Raw genomic sequence first — 17823 nt, forward strand, 5'->3', positions numbered from 1 at the left:
CAATGTTTTCTTCTGTTTTTGCTTTTTTTTATTACACTATAGTTTATTGTCCTATAAAAGGCCTTCTAGCCTACCATTGGCATGATAGTATTTACAAGCTTCCGTGTCATTTTATTAACCACAAAACAATTCATAAATGTACTTGTTTGTACATAAATGTTTATTTTTTTATGATTATTGAGATTAATACATCAGATAAAAGCTAAATAAATAAGCTTTCCATCTTTTTAGTGATGTAAGTTTTTTAGGATAGGGCAGTATTTGGCTGAGATACAAGGTTCTAAAAAATCTAAATATTGAGAAAATCACCTTTTAAGGTGTCCAAATGAAGTGCTTAGCAATGCACATTACAAATAAAGAAATTGTTTCACATATTTACTGTGTTAAATTTACTAAATATGATCATGGAAGCATGGAACATCATGGATAATGGAACATGATCTTTACTTAAAAGGATAGTTCATCCAAAAATGGAAATTTCCTTATTATTTACTCTTCCTCAAGTGGATCCAAACCTTTATAAGTTTCTTTTTTCTGTTGAACTCAAAATAAGATATTTGAAAGATAGCTGAAAACCTGTAACCATTGATTTATATAACAGGTAAAACGAATGGTCAATGGTTACAGGTTTTTAGCTTTCTTCAAAATATCTTCTTTTGTGTTCAATAGAGTAAAGAAACTCAAACAGGTTTGGAACAAGTAAAATATGACAGTATTTTCATTTTGGGGTAAACTGTCCTATAATATTCTTATAAGTTTTGGCATTAAAAATGTATATTTTTGATCCATACAAGATTCATCATGGCCAACAGTGCATAGTGTAATAAAATATTTGATTAGATCCTGGCCCAGGACTTTTTTTTTTTTTACCTCTTTCAATGGACCCTGGTCCTGTCCTTCGCTGCTCCATCCGTGAAGCAGCTGTATTTTACAAATCAAAGTGGTACAAATCAGTCGCATAAATGCTCTATAAATAGAAAACTATGCCCTTGGGGTTTTACAACCCATTTCCAATAGGCAGAAATTGTGCTTCCAGAAGACTAGCAAAGCAGGAAGGTGTGCATACTTTTGCATGTTGCCATTATATGTACAGTTGAAGTCAGAATTATTAAAAGTTCCTGAATTATAAAGCCCCCCTGTTTATTTTTTCCCGTTTTTGTTTAACGGAGAGCAGATTTTTTTAACACATTTCGAAACATAATAGTTTTAATAACTCATCTCTAATAACTGATTTATTTTATCTTTGCCATGATTACAGTAAATAATATTTTATCAGATATTTTCAAGACGCTTCTATACAGCTTAAAGTGACATTTATAGGCTTAACTAGGTTAAATAGGTTAACTAGGCAGATTAGGATAATAAGACAAGTTATTGTATAACAATGATTTGTTCTGTAGACTATCGAAAACAAATATAGCTTAAAAGGGCCAATAATTTTAACCTTAAAATGGTTTTAAAACAATTAAAATCTGCTTTTATTCTAGCCGAAATAAAACAAATAAGACTTTCTTCAGAAGAAAAAATATTATCAGACATACTGTGAAAATGTCCTTGCTCTGTCAAACATCATTTGGGAAATATTTAAAAAAGAAAAAAAAAATCAAAAGGGGGCTAATAATTCTGATTTCAACTGTGAGTGAATGCACTGAAATACATCCAGGTATTATGTTATAATTACTGAGTGAATTTTTTGATTGTACACAGCAATACTGAATGCTTTAAAATAGAGGAAATCAGTACTAAATTGCAAAAAGTGTTTACATAATAACATTCAAGTTCCTTTTCAACCTGTCGGATGTTGAGTCACCAAAAATACTTCCTATTAATGGAACTAAATAAAGATTCATGTAGAACCCTGAAAATATTTATTTAAAAAAATCACTTACCAGGGATTTTGGCACCAACTCCTTGGGGTTTAGCACCCGCTGTCTTTGTCTTTGCATCTCCAGCCTAAATATGGACAATTAAAGCAAGAATGAGCTAGCGGTAAATCTAATGCTATTTATAATCATTTTACAGTTCAAATGTAGTAATACATAATTAAAATCCACCCATTCCCTTCTCTTTCTGCTCTGCCAATAAGGATGTTTACGTCGTGAAATGTCTCAGGTACTGGAAGTTCATTCTTCTGATAGGCACCCTATTTTGAGTAGACTTTAAGGGGGGCCTATTATTTTCCAAGATGTAAAATAAGTCTCTGATGTCCCTAGTATGTGAAGTTTCAGCTGAAAATACTCCACAGTTAACTTTTATAACTCTTTGAAACTGTCCTTTTTAGGCTTTGAACCAAATTGTTGCTTTAAATTCAAATGAGATTGTGCTCTTTTAAAAAAAGGGCGGAGCTAAAACATCTGTGTGTCAGCATAGCAACAGATTCAAAACAGGACTAACGTTATCTGTGTGAAAAACAGAAAATGTGATAAGAAGTGTCTTAGAAGTGATTACGGTGCTTATTTGTGCATCTAAAACATTTATAATCCTCTTAAGCCTAATTCACACTACTGGATTTTAAGCCCAATTTGAGCCTGATTTTTAAATTAACAAGCTCGCCGACAGATCAGGCTGTGATCGAGAAGAAATCTGGGGGCGCTCGGCCATCTTTATGTGTGAACTACTAAACAATGCATCAAAGAGGCACGCTGATGCATCGCTGACACCTCGCAGATGAGAATCCAATATCTAGCATGGTGAATATTCCAGAGCAGTCAGCCGACTCGACCATACGAGTGGTCAGATGTAGTGACGAGCTGCAGCCAATGAGAGAGCATATCAGCATAAGCTGAATGGTCATTGTGCTCAGCAGCACAACAGAAACATTTGTGATTGGCCAGAATAGGCATTGATGTACTCGCTTACTTATGTGTTAACACAGACATGAGTGTAGTCTATAATAACTGTGAAACTAGAGTTCTGTAAAATATTAGTTTTACCATACTGGTCATTCTGACCGTTCTTTAACAAGACGTCATATTGTCACATCATATTTACATTCAAAACTTCTATTGAGATATTAAAAGTAAGCTTTGAATGTCTGTCACCATATTTTATGACACCATTACCCTAAAATATTATCTTTTTGGTAATACAGCCTATAAATATGTAATTAAGATACTAGAACACGCAAAGGTCTGGGCCTTGCTTACATTTTCAATTTCAAACAGGAGATATTTCCTGGCACAAAATTAGCTGTTTTGAAAGATATAGCTGAAGTTAATTTATGGTTTTGCTATCAGAAAGTTATACTTATGTTAGTAGGAAGTTGCTAGGCAAAAAAATGTAATATATTTAAAGTCACAGTGAAAAGTAGCAGACATGCATGCAGTCATTTTGAGCAATATGTTAATTTAAGGTATTAATATCTGCCAATGTTTAAAGACATGTGGGGTGAACTAGGCTTTAGTCGCTGAGATTATCTTCAACAAGTAAAAAAAACTCTAATGGCGGATGGCTGCTTCTCACTCAGGTCTGTATATGCTTATGAGGAAAAGTCAATAATTGGGTGGGCCTTTCCCCCATGACACATAAGAAGGGGCATTCATTCAATTTTACCATTTAACAATTGCTAAATTCACAAACTGTTGCCACACAACTGTGTTTAAACCCCTTATAAAAGTGATTCCTGCATAATAGGTCCTTGTTAATGTTGTAAAAAAGACATGAACTTCAGTGGCTTTCTCCTGCAGAGAAGAAAAAGCTTTTGACCAATGGTTAGGGATGAGTGGCTGTACTCACTGTGAACCTGGACTCTCTTGTTCCTGGGCTTTTTACAGAGTTTGTGCAGGCTGGAGTGCTAAAGGGACATGATGGAGCTGAAGGAGTGACTGAGGGCTTTATTCTGGGGATGCCTGTGACTGAAGACCCTCTTTGGGTGAGTCTAGCTTTTGCATGCGGTGTGGTGGTGGGTGTCTTATGTGTTTGAGAGGGTGATACAGACAGTATAAAGCAATGGGAAAAAACAAATGAGTAAATGAAATGTAAAATACAACAAAATATAAACAAAATTATAAAAATGTTAAACTGAAATCATTTAGATAAAGAAGTGTCATCGAAATTAATTGTAAACAAATGAAACAGTTTTTTCCCCTGCCATATTTGAACAAATCTGGCTACAAGACATGTAACTATATTTCTTAGGAACCCACCAGTCATAATTACTATACCTTTTTTTCAGGAGTTGCCCCTGCTCCAGCCTTGGCTGTAAGAAAGGAAGAAACATTAAGTGCAAGCACATGTATTGACAGTTTTAGTGGCCTGAATTTTGACTTCCGCTTATCAAGATGGTTATCTATAATACTTGATTCCAAAAAAAGGAAGTTGATCTTAATATGTTTCAACATCAGTGCTCAATGTGATTTTTCAGCGGTGATGTCACCCAGAAGCAGCAGATTTCAGTTTTGCATGTTTCTTTATGATAGCTACCAGAAACAAACATTTATTGAGAAATTGAAATTTTGTCATCATTTACTCAGCGTCAACTTCATTCTGAATCTTCTCTCTTTTGTTAATTAAAGCTATATCTAATATATACAAGAGGTGTATCATTTTTCTGATGTCATTCTGGAGCTTTATAGGATTAACGGAATAAATAGCTCCTATTAGTGATGGGAAGTTCAGATTATTTTACTGACTTTGACCTTTGAGTCACATTCAGTGAGATAAACGAATCTTTTTCCGTGTCATTTTGTTCAATTTGCCAAAATATTATTAAAATTTTTCGAGTTGCTTCCAAACTCATCTACTGATCACACTACTAACAAGTCAAAACTCGAATGCTATAACAAAGAGAAAATAACTAATAAATAATTATGTCAGCTCACATCTTCTGACAGGTCTTTAAATTTCAGTGGTTCATTCACGTCACACTGACAGTCCCATATAAGCTTAACCAATGGACACAGTAAATGAAAAGTACATCTTTTGAGTCTTCTGGTATTTGAGTCGTTCGTTAATCACATGAAAGCATGTAAAGTGAGATGACTCAAACTGTGGACTCAAGAGATAAACGCATCAAAACTTTTTCTGGCTATAAATGCATATGACTAGCTTCTGTTTTTCACATGATGAACGAACGACTCAAACTTAATAGAGACAAATGTGTGCATGCGCAAATGAACGAATCACTCCCTGAGAGGACTCATTGTTCTTGAGTCATACAAAAAATTCATTCAAAATTAACGAATCGTTCAAAAACGACCCATCACTAGTTCCTAATCTAGCTTTTCTTAGGGATATATTGTGAATTCTGCATGAATTGATCAATCCAGTAAAGTGATGACAGAAATTTTGAATCTCTGATGAACTTCTGAACTTGTTTCTTAAAAGGCTTTTTGGCATCGTTTGATTTGCAGAGTACCTTGTTTTATTATTACAGAGAGTAAAGCGAATGAAGAGTATTTTAACCTTGTACAGGGACAAACAGTCACTTTTTCTTGTATTGAATTAAAAACCAGTGCTTGCAAGGCAGCAAAAGAGTAGTGTTAGAGTTTTTAGCTTAATCTTCAACTTTAATAAAATGTGCCATCAGAGCTGTTATTGTTATCGTCATGAATACACTTTTTTGGCTTCCAACACCAAGAAACTACACCAAAGTTGGCACTTTCTTAGCAAATGCAGTGGTTAATGCAATATTTATAAGTAAGAGACGACATTTAAATTTTTTATATAGGAATTATGCAAGACCAACTGCATTTCAATATGCAAAATCATTTGAGACAGAACACTTACTGCAATTTGGTATCAATTTGTGTTTGGACAACATAAAGGAATTAAGTTAAATCAACATAAAACAATTAAGTTGTCCTAATGAAATCTCAAGAAGTGGGTTGTTTCCGCTCATTTTAAATAAGTAGTTTGAACAAGCAGCAATTTTTTTGAGCATGTCATCATCAGTGTCAGATTTGAATGTTTGAAAATATAAAAGATGAAGTAAAATGCATATTTTCTTTGTTTGTTATTTGGTTTGTTTGTTAATATTGAAAATTGACATTTGTGCAATGATTCAGAAATAGTGTATCAATTGTGGTGCCTTGCAAACTTGGCTTGCTAAATTGCCTAGTGATGGCCTGCAGTAATGAATACATCACAATATTAGGTGATTTTGTCTGATACTTTATAAGAGAGGTCTGCACAACTGCAGGGGACGTTTAGAGTACGTTTGTCTTGAACCCTACAGCAAATGCTGACCTTCTCCTTTCAAAACGTGTTCTAGACAAACCCCATAAGCTTGGGTCTTTGAGTCCATTTGAATGTTTCAAAAAATGGACACATCTGGAATAAGGGTATACCCACAAAAGAATTGCACAGTTTTGTGAGTGATACATTCAACATTCATGCACAGGTGACATGCAATACAAAGGGGCAGGTGAAGACTGTGCCAGCAATAACGCACAATGCAGAAAGTTAGTCACAGACAAAAGCAGAATAACACTGACCACACACAGAAAGGGAAGGAGAAAAGACAGACACACAGGGCACAGAGGATCAAAAGAGAGAGAGAGATTTTGTGGCTACAAGCAGCCCGTTTCTTCAACCGAACACGTTCTCATTTGAGTGTGCGCTTTTCAGAAAGGGTGCTGCGAAGTTCTACTGATCTACTTTAAAAGAAGAAAAGGGAAGAGGAAATTAAAAGATCTGTGTGGGGTTTGGAAGGACAGAAGAGAAAAACAGACCTTTGGATGGGACACTTGCTTTTCTGGCCGGAGCAGCATCTTTAGAGGGAGTTTTCTGAAGGCTAGGAGCAGTTTTGGGGGAAGGAGTGGCAGAAACTGTAGCTACGGGTTTTTTCGTTTTTTTGGCTGGAGCTTCTTTGACAAGAGCTGCTTTGCTTGGTGGTTTTGTTGGCGGGACTTCGGCACTGGGCTTAACAGCATCTTTAGCTTTAGTGACAACAGGTTCTAGTATGGCAACAGGTTCTGGTATGGCAGCATTTTCTGGTATGACAACAGGTTCTGGTGTGGCAACAGATTTAACCTTTTCAGTTTCTACTTCGTCATCATCACTCGTCTCCAGGTATTTCTCCTGACTGACCTCCTTTGTTTTATTAGAATCTAGATGTTCCTCTGCCTTAAGCTCCATCTTTGGTGTAGCAACTTCTCGGGAAAATGGAGGAACTGGGGTCTCTTCCTCTTCTTGTTCTGGTACCTCTATTTCCTCTTCTTCCTCTTGCGTATCTGTCTGAAAGTCCCTTAGAGATGATTCCTCTTGGGTCTGGTCAGCGGCAGCACTGGGTGTAAGAGGTGATCCCGGATCTGCCCTGCAGGAGTCTGGGCTCTTGCTTTCCGGTGGTGTTTTATCAGAGCTGCACTCCCAGCCCACAGGACCATGCGGATGACCAGGATCCTGAGGTTCTGTGTAGTCGAACGACAGGCCGCGTTTCTTAGCTTCTTCTGGGGTCATGGGAAGGTGAATAGGGGTTTCATGTTCATCCTCTTTCTGGGTTGTCAAGTCTGGGGTGATAGAACTGCTCACTAAGGAAACTCCCGTTTGTTCCTCTTCTTCATCACTGACTTCACTCACTTCTTTGTCCTCATTTTCATTCTCTTTCAAGTTGATAGTGCTTCTAGGATCTGCTCCAAATCCAGGTGAACCAGAAAATCTTCTTTCAGATTTCTCCATTTCATGTTCCTCCTCTTCAGATCCACTGGGACTATGATGGTCGGACATCTTATCCGAAGGACTTCTCTTCATCTGGCTGTCAAAGCCTGTGATCCCTGAGCTCAGGCCATCAGCAAGGGTTACCGGGAGTGGATGTGGCGACACTGGAGACTCCCGTGGGCTCACAGAGCTCTCCCTTTCCCCATTCTCCCGCTCTCCCTCCCCATCCACTGATGCCGCACTGCTCCGGCCACTCTTTGGCGGACTTCCGGGTGTTAAGGCTTCTGATGACGTGGAAGGCAGAATTATAGGAACAGCCACAGACAACACTGCAGAATTAGCAACACTCAACCACCCTCTCTCAACAGTCAACATTAGAAGCAGAGAAAGAAAAGGAATCAAGGAACTTAAAGGAACTAAAAGCACAGAACCACATAAGGAGCTTGAACACAACACAGAACACAAGTCTGTTTTCATGGCAGTTAAACAATCCAAAAATCTGTTGTACACACTAAACTTTGAGTTAAAAGCACTTTTATGTATGCAATGCTTGCTAATCTGTATTACCAAGCAAAACTGTTTGTAAAAACAGGCAACTAAAGGGGCAAAATGAGAGATCGGAACAGTAGGGTCAAGGGGCTATGAGATCAGTGCTTATAAAAGTGCCTTTTCACTCATTCATTCACAACAACAACAATAAAACAATATATACTGGCCAATCAGACCACAATGGACCATAACATCTCTGTGAGCTTCAGTGTGTAAAGCACTTATAACTGATAGCAAAATGACCAGCAAAGCAATGATTTGGTGCACTATCCACTTGCAAATATCATTTGATGCACAGATAGACCTTTTGGATCTGATCTGAGCAGTAAAATGCATGTTTTGCATTGTGCTGTGAATGCATTTGAAGCACTTTTAATGCATTTAATAATAACTACTTGAAAGCCTCATTATTCTGAAACATTTAGTTTCTCAGATACAGTGATGCAATATAGAGCCAGTATAAACGCATTTAATTGGAACAAATATAAAGTGATCCCCTTTGAGATCTCATGTTTGAGTTTTTATTTTATTTTTATTTTTATTTTTATTTTTTGCATGTTTGCGCAAGCAGTGAATGATTTGTGGTGGTTTATGGGGCCAATGCATATTTGTCTACATGTAGATCCTGTGAACTTTTAGGCTGCAGGTGGATTAAGGGGTGGTGGTCCACCATACCTTCTCCAGCTCCTGCTGTCCTTCCTGACACGTCAAAGTTGTGTGATCACATGGAAGCAAGTTAAGAGAACATATAGGATACAGAGGACATAAACAACAATGCTGAGAATTCATTGCCCAGTTCAGTAGGTTGATCTTAGTACACCTTGGTAAATACTGTGATTTAAACATGCTCAATGTATAGGAGCAGCTGACAGATGCGGTATATTAACCTATAAATCACAGTAAACAAAGATTCATTAGTTTAAAAAAAAAATGTTAAGCGTATATGAAATTTAGGGGAAGAGTCAGGATCAAGGTTATTATAGTTAACAAAAAAAATTAACAAACAAACTAAAACTGAAAAATAATTTTGTTAACTGAAATCAAATTAAAAGCGAGTTGTTTTTTTTAAAACTAGAATTATCTGAAAATGTATGTGCATACAAAACTAACTAAACCTAACTACAGTTATACATGGCAAAAACATCCTTCGTTTTCGTCTTTGTAAATGTATTTGATACAGACTGTAAGCCTTTTAGAAGTAAAATCTATTTACTTTGCACTGACAGGTGTTTGACCCGTACAGCACCTTAGTCTCAGTTAGGTTTGATTTGAGAAGCAGTGAACCAATCATACTGTGTATGCATGATTCAGTGAACTGAACACCAACAGTACATGACAGCCTGCTTTGACTAAACTAAACTTGAACAACTGCAGCACTGTTAATTGAGGGTTTAAATGAGAGGATAAGGCCAAACGTAAGTTTATTTCATTACAGAAAGTTATTCATTTTATTTTTTGGCTTAGTCCCTTTTTTAATCTGGGGTCGCCACAGTGGAATGAACCACTCACTTATCCAGCATATGTTTTACGCAGCGGATACCTTCCCAGCTGCAACCCATCTCTGGGAAACATCCATACATACTCATTCATACTCATACTCTATGGACAATTTAGTCTACCCAATTCACCTAAAGAGCATGTCTTTGGACTGAGGGGGAAACCGGAGCACCTAGTGAGAACATGCAAACTCCACACAGAAATGCCATCTGACATAGCCGAGGCTCAAACCAGCGACCTTCTTGCTGTGAGGTGACAGCACTACCCACTGCTCCACCGCGTCGCTACAGAAAGTCATAATGGAATGTAAAGAAGTGAATCATGCTTCAGTTGGGTTGCAAAAAACGTAATTGTAAGAAACTTTTCAGATCTTGCTGATGTTTTAACTGACTGAAATTATGATTGCTGACTACGAAATTTCTGATATGTTGAGCCCTAACAATCATTGAGCCCTAAGATTGTCACGAAAGATCCAGTTCGCATTAAAGATCCAAACTTTCCATCACTACTGTGTATTTACCCTCAAAAGCAGCCTTGCACACATTTTATTTAAGACTGCTATCTTGTGGGCTGTTGTATTTGAATTTGAGGATGGGTAGACGGTAGTGTTATGTCAAAAAAAGAAGCTTTGGTTGAGTTTTTATTATGCAATATTTATTCTGATGGTTTTGAATCTTGCACCCAACAAATATCCTAATTTACAACAACAACAAAAAACTAAAAGCTGAACTAAAAAAAACTAAAACAATTTCAAAATATAAAGAAATTAGAAAATCTCCCTCTAAAAACTAATTAAACCTAACCCAATTTGAAAACAAAAAGTTGAAACAAAATAAAAAGTAGAACTTATATAAAAAAAAAAAACTATTATAACCTTGGTCAGCATTATGTAAGACCTATGAAAGGCAAGGAAAGGCCATGTAAAGTGAACTAAGTCGCAATTAAAGTTGCAGAGCCATTTCAGCTGCATCAGCAGCATGTTTTCTAACATGAAATATTTACCCGATGCATAATGGTAGCCTAATCCATTTACATTACCCCCAGCCTCATAGAACCACAGCATGCGCATACTGTACTGTACGTAACGCTATCTTAATGTCTTTTTCTCAACAGCTAACTGCTAATTCACTAACAAGATCGATGAGTCTGTGACATCGGGAAGTAAATGATAAATGAAGCTCGTCTTAAAGTCCATTCTCTCAGACCTTGAACTTTTGTAAGGTAATTATTTATGATGTGATGGTAAAAGTAGACAGCTATGGTAAAATAGTGTTTTGAGCTATTAATGTAAATGGTGGCTAATTTACTTTAAAGTAATTCATTGCAAGCAAAGATTAAACTGTATGAATTTGCAGTTCTCCTGATGAGAAGTACAATGCCATGTTAGTGCTCCAAATAAACTTAGATGTGTAAAGTACATATGAATGCCTCTGTAGTGTAAAGTACAAATATGTGACATATTTAGGTCAGAAATTTGAAGGTCAGATTAGTACTAAAAAATATTCCAAAATATTAATGATATATTAAGCTTTTATCATTATTAACTAATCTATACTGTAATCATTATGCTATACCACGCTACTGCATATCCTGGTCACGGCACCAGACAGGTACATCCATATAAGCCATTAGAGATTCAAGTGCTTGTCTTATTTACTCACTTACCAAATGGATGTTCTGAGCATTACTATGTAGTCTAGTGTTCATCTTGCCCGGAACATACATCCTCCTCTTATACAAAAAGGAAGGGTGGAGTAGACCTGCCTAATTGCTCTTTGACTAATATTCTGGGCTTTTACTGGCCTTGAAATCTTTAACGGTTGCCTTCCTAATGCAACTTGAAGGCATGCAATTAGCTTTCAGTGAAAAATTTTCAGTATATCACAGTGTCAGCGACAAAAACAACTCAACTGCATTTCCAAAATGCTTCTAAGAACATGGCAAGGTCACCGCTGAGAGGTTCCAGGCTTATTGCTGGTCCAGAAAAGTCAATGAAACTGTCAATATTGACAACATAAGCATTGTGCTTAGTGCTTTTTGGAAATAGTAAGCAACAGCAAGGCATTGAGTCTTGTTCATTTTAAGGTTCTCATGGGTTTTCTATCACTTTTGTACTTGTTCATTTTTATTAAATTTGTTTTGTTTTTAATTGATTTCCATTTGTACTTATGATTGGTCTCCAAAATGACCTAAAAGTGTTAAATGTGACTGAATGAAGCATTTGGTTTTCTGTGCTTTACTTTAAACTTTTTTACTTTAAAAAAGACTTTCATGACCATGGGAACCTTGTTGTCTGGAGAATAACAAGAACAAAACTTGAATTTTAAAGTAATAGTTCACCCATAAATGAAAATAACCTCATTATTTACTCTCCCTCATCTGGTTTTAAACCTTTTGTTTTTGTTGAACACCAAAGAAGGTTGTAGTTAGGGCTGTGCAATTGATCAAAATTTAGTTTTGATTTCGGTTTTGGCTTCTAACGTTTATGAAAAAGCATTAATTGAGATAAAACGATTATTGCATCATATACTGCTCCTTTGTACACATTTGTTGCTCTGCAAAGCTCACACTGTAAAACCCAACAATCAAATTTATCAAATGAAATGAGTGTAGTTAACTCAAAATTCAAAGTTAATTCTACTCATTTGAAAAGTTTTGAACTCTGTGCTGAAGGTAATGAGTAAATTAAACACCTCATTACTTCAGCTTAAACTGAGTAAGTTCACAGTACTCTTATAGATTAGTTTTCTAACTCAAATGGTTTCTAGCAATCAGTTTTTACTCAAACAGTTTGAGTTGCCTTAACTTATTGGGTTTTACAGCACTCAGTTGGTTTGAGTTCTCTTCCTTTATTGGGTTTTACTTTGCACAAACTGCTTCATTTACTCAAATGGATTAAGCGTTAATGGTCAAATACATGCAAATTAGTGCCAAAACGTGGGGTTTAGTGATTATTCATATTAACCCTCATTTATGTAATAAACGAATGAGTTGAGAATCAAAAGACATGTAAAAGTAAAACCATAAAACAGCGCTGCACTGCTCTTAATGTGACAGCGCACAATATTCCTGCTGCTGACTGTTTTTATCATTATTAATCAAACAACAAAGGGAGAAAATCCCTCACTGCTCTTGACTGAAGGACTTTTGTAGCTATACTTAAAGTTTTTTTTCTTACAGTGAGGATGCTTAAAGCACAGTTTGTTTCATATTTTTATTCTATTGTATTTATATCCCTTTCCTTATTTACAGGTAGGTGAAGTCAGAATTATTAGCCCTCCTATATTATTAGCAACCCTTGATCCACAATTTTTGTTTAACGGAGAGAAGATTTTTTAGCAATTCTAAACACAAAAGTTTTAATAACACACTTTTAATTAACTGATTTTTTTTAATCTTTGCTATGATGACAGTACATTTTTTTTACTACATATTTATCAAGATACAAGCATTCAGCTTAAAATGCAAATTCAAAGGCTTAATTAGGTTAACTAGACAAGTTATTGTATAACAGTAGTTTCTTCTGCAGACAATCAAAAAATATATATTGTTTATGGGGACTAATAATATTATTTTAAAAGAGTTTTACAAATATTTAAACCTGCTTTTATTCTAGCCAAAATAAAACAAGTAAGCCTTTTTCCAGAGGGAAAAATATTATAGGAAATACTTAATACAAAAAAAATCCTTGCTCTGTTAAACATCATTTGGGAAATATTTATAAAAAAAAAAATTCACAGGATTATGAATATTAATTTTGACGTCAACTGTATATTGTTTTGAATAATCGTGATTACAATTATGACCAAAATAATCGTGATTATGATTTTTCCCATAATCGAGCAGCCTTAGTTGTAAAAATGTTGTTTGCTTGCACCCATCAACTTCCAAAGTAGGAAAAAATGACTATGAAAGTCAGTGGGTGCCAGGCACCAGCATTTTCCAAAATGTCTTCTTTTGTGTTCAACAGAAGAAAGAAACTCGTAAAGGATTTAAACCGCATAAGGGAAAGTAAATGATTTTAAAATTTGGGTGAACTACATAAGCAATAAAAAAAAAAACACACAACCACTCTGAAGGGCTCTCCATTAGAAATAAAAGCGCAGAGGAAGAAAAGCAGCAGGTGCTAATGATAATTGCTGAATTTAGATCTAGCACTCTCATTTGTCCATTGTCAAATGGGGAAATATGAGAGGCTGGTTTTCATCACAGAAGTATTATTATTTTTAATTTGATTTGAACTACACGGTTGTACTGCATCCTTGGGAAATTAATCAGCATCGCAGCCAAATTGCAGGTTGAATCAGTAGCATAATGGGATCAAAATAAGTTGCTGTATAAAGCTATGCAAAAAGCAGATTTGTAAAGCGAAGATGAGCGGCACACTGTTGGTTCATACCCAATTGCTCATCTTTATCAAAGGACGGCTTGGGATCGGAGTCTTCTAAAGCAGCCTTGTGGGCAGTCACTTCAGGTGTTGGTTCATGTGTCTCCTCTAAGAGAGAGCGATGAACTTTTAGTTTAGACAGCAGAGGACTGATGTGGTTCACATGGCAAACAAAGCAAAACTTCTCTTTAGGGCAGTCTATTTGCTCGCATTCTGCTTATCCTCTAGGTGTAGGATAAAGTACAGTGGTGCTTTGATGCATCTGTTAGTACACTCCTGAGACGAGAGCTGTAACATTTCATCATAATGGGCAAACAAACATACTGAATGCCAGCATCAGGCTGTTTTTCGAACTTTATTTGATGAAATGTGTCATTTTAGAGACATTTTGCTTCACCGACTTCTGCCAGCAGAATGGAGCTGGAAATTGGGTTGCTGGTGGATAAGAAGGTTTCGTCTGTGCTTTGTGAGGAAGCCTGAGGCTTGCTGAATGCTTGTCAGTTGTGCCAGAACAATCCAAAGTGGGTAAGACAGATTAATCTTTTTTTTTTTTTTTTTTTGTAAACTACGACCCATTTCATCATATCTAAGCCTCATCCAACTATACATTTTGCGAAACCATCTATAAATGTTTTATATCTACCCCTTATTGTAAACACACAATGCAGGCAGGACAAAATGTCTTATAGTTGCTTTTCATTATTGAACTTTATTTTCCAACAGTTGAAGATAGCTCAAGGCTTATCCAAATGTGTTCTATGGTTGTCAAAATGGTCGCAAGGTTTCTTTGTGTTTTTAACAAAGGATTAAAAGTATTTTCCCATGACTTTTCTATTTGTTTTTGATTGGTTGCAGGATTCACAGACAAATTTCTTGCCAAACAAATGTCTTGAGTATAAACAAATGACTTGACAAATCATCAACTTCGAATTATAAGGTTCTATCTGACATTTTTGTCAAAATTGAGTTATTCACATATTCTTATTAAACTTATTTACATTGTGATGTTTTTTATATATATATATATATATAAGTTGTTTAAATTTTAAAACTTTTTCATAAAAAAAAAAGGTTTTATCAACAAAGTTGAACTCTAGCTATAAACTATATACGGTTCTTTCTGTGAGCCAATATTTACCATTAAGTATCAGCTTTCTTTGACATTTTGCCAGACTGCTCCATTGACAGCTGGAAAGACCAAAAAGAAAAACAAAATCAGAGTCGATTAAATAATGCAGCAGCACACAAAATTGAGAAGAAACCTGAAACTGAAAAGTTTTGTGTAAATGTGATGATTTAGAAGCATTTTTTGACATTGAGATGAAATGGTCAATTTTACATTGTTGAAATAGAAACAGTTATTAAAAAATGTAATATATTAAATGTGAAATCTTTTTATTTGTGTATATAGTCAGTGAAACATGTTTCAGTATTAAATTCTAAACTTTAAATTCTTTCAAGTTTAAATTCTAAAACCCTAAAGGGCAAATACTCATTTAATTCATGGGACAAATATTTCAATAAACATAATTGAATTGTTCATATAAAGCATATAATTCAGTAAACATGACTATATTAATTACATAAAATTACCAGCTGCACTGGATAAAATCATTAATATTTTTAAGCCTTGTATAATTAATTTGAACAGGGAAAAATATTCAACATGAATCCTTTATTAAAGGTTATAGAAAGTAAAAAGTTTTGTGATTAAATTTCTTTAAAAAAAAAAAGTAATGCTTCGATTAATGATCTGCCAGATAGAACCTTATATTTCCAAGAGGGGAAAAAAATGACTTTTTAGAATCAGAAGGTTCTATCTGCATTTGCCTTGTTTTTTTTTTTACCCCGATTTGCAAATGTAGGACAATTTTGCTGATTTACATTTAGAGTACATGTAGGGTCTCTGTCATGGTAATGCATGAAACATGTTACACACATATTGTCTGCTATATGGAATGCAAAACTTTGAAGCTCATTATCTCAAAATCATTCAGAACGCAGATAGAACCTTATAATTGTGGTGATGAAATGTATATTGCACATGGATATTTGTACAAAATGTTCAATACACTTTTACGATTTTAATTAGAAATTAAAACTTTTAATTATATAAGATTTTATAAGGTTTCATTTTATAATGATTATGAAAGACATTACATGATTTTTATTCAAAACTGCAAAGAAAGTATTTTCCCAGAGGTATCACAAATTTGGTTTCTATTATAGACTTATTCAAAACTATTTTCTAAATGTAGATTTAAAAAAAAAAACCTATTACTTAATGACAGGATTTCTGTGTATGTGGCATTTTTTTTTGCTTGTGATAAGTCATGAGGACAAATGTTAGCAGGTTTAAGTAAATGGCAACAAATCCCCTTATACATGCGAGTATGAGGTGTCTCTGGGAGGTTATAGTATGTGATTTCACAGAGTAACTATGAATTCAGATTTTCTGGATGAACACCAACCAGAGTTGTGAAATGAAACAGGGTTCTTGTAATTCTTGTAGCACATGCTGCATAATTTCAAAGGATTCTGCATCATACAAATAAATGCATAACCAGTGGTGGAAAGAGTAGTGAAAAATCATACTTAATTATAATTACTTACCTAAAAATGTAGTGCAAATAGAATAAAAGTGTCTGTTGTAAATATTACTCGAAGTATGAGTTAAAAAGTAGACCTTTCAAAATTACTCGGGAGTAGTGAGTATTACTCTGTAAAAAGCTGGAGCATCTACATGTTATTTGTGGATCTGTGTAAACGTAACATTCTGTAGTGCATTTAGTTATTGCCCAGCAGGCACACAACATTATAAGACGTTAATATTAGGTTGGATTTAGGTTGTGATGTCAAAAATCCATGTCTAGCCAGCTCTAAGGACAATGTTATTTTGACATCCAATAACGACGTCAAATGAAGTTGAAAAGTTTTGTTGATTTCAGGTTGTTAGAAAGTTGAGCCAACATCTTAAACCAACATCATATAGACGTCAAATACAGACATTTATTCATCAGGAATGACAACCAAAAGTGACATGCATCTAAACAGACTCTGCGTCAATGCGTGTGTAATGGAGGCCAGTAAAACCTCACTCCTCTGACTTCTAAAGGTGCTCTAGTGACAGATGCTAGAGGCCATGGTCATGGTCTAGAATCAAAAGATTTTGGAAATCTTCTTGGACACTTTTAATGCTTCCAAACAGTTTGCTGCATTTATAAATCGCCCATGTCTTAAGATAGTTCATTATGATGCAATTTACCCCTTTTTACGTCTATGTGCAATTTGATAGGACTGATTTTCCTAATCCCCAATGACAAGAAAATATAACATAGTGACTTCAGGTTGAAGGAAAGTAGTTGAGTAAAAGTACCAAAACAGTAGTAAAAATCTCATGGGAAAGTAAAACATACACATTTCTAAAACTACTTAGTAAATTACAATTCCTGAGAAAAACTACTCAATTACAGTAGTTTGAGTTTTTGTAATTTGTTACTTTACACCACTGTCACTGTGCATAACAATATAAAAACAAATCAAGATTTGCAAAGCTTGAAGTGCAAATGGACACACAGCTATTGATAGAGGAAACCCCCAGTCAGGGATGCCTTAAAATAAAAATGTTTGCCAAAAGATTTACAATAAGTGTGTGAACTCTCTCTCTCTCTAAAGGTTAAACTGAGATTGTGAATATCGTTTCACATCAAATGGAAAATAAAGTCCAACAAATAAGTTCTATGTGACATTTTGCATTTGACCTGAATGAATGAACATCTCCACAGACATCTGAA

General features: G+C 35.1%; 1 protein-coding gene across 50 annotated transcripts in view; it reads right to left on the reverse strand.

The window, feature by feature from the left end:
- Positions 1-17823, reverse strand: part of maptb (microtubule-associated protein tau b) — a 58429-nt gene that overhangs the window by 14908 nt on the left and 25698 nt on the right. For 7 of the 50 annotated variants that reach the window (XM_073944319.1, XM_073944323.1, XM_073944317.1 and 4 more), the window contains 4 exons: positions 4164-4198; positions 3736-3909; positions 1890-1953; positions 871-921 (listed from right to left, as the gene is read on the reverse strand). In XM_073944319.1, coding sequence (XP_073800420.1) covers positions 871-921; positions 1890-1953; positions 3736-3909; positions 4164-4198 — 324 coding nt within the window. Of the gene's footprint in view, positions 1-870; positions 922-1889; positions 1954-3735; positions 3910-4163; positions 4199-6671; positions 7881-8820; positions 8845-14041; positions 14138-17823 lie in introns of all 50 variants that reach the window. The other 43 variants (XM_073944333.1, XM_073944337.1, XM_073944331.1 and 40 more) reach the window with 14 other exon arrangements.

The sequence above is a fragment of the Danio rerio genome, chromosome 3, assembly GCF_049306965.1.
Source record: "Danio rerio strain Tuebingen ecotype United States chromosome 3, GRCz12tu, whole genome shotgun sequence".
NCBI classification, from domain to species: Eukaryota; Metazoa; Chordata; class Actinopteri; order Cypriniformes; family Danionidae; genus Danio; species Danio rerio.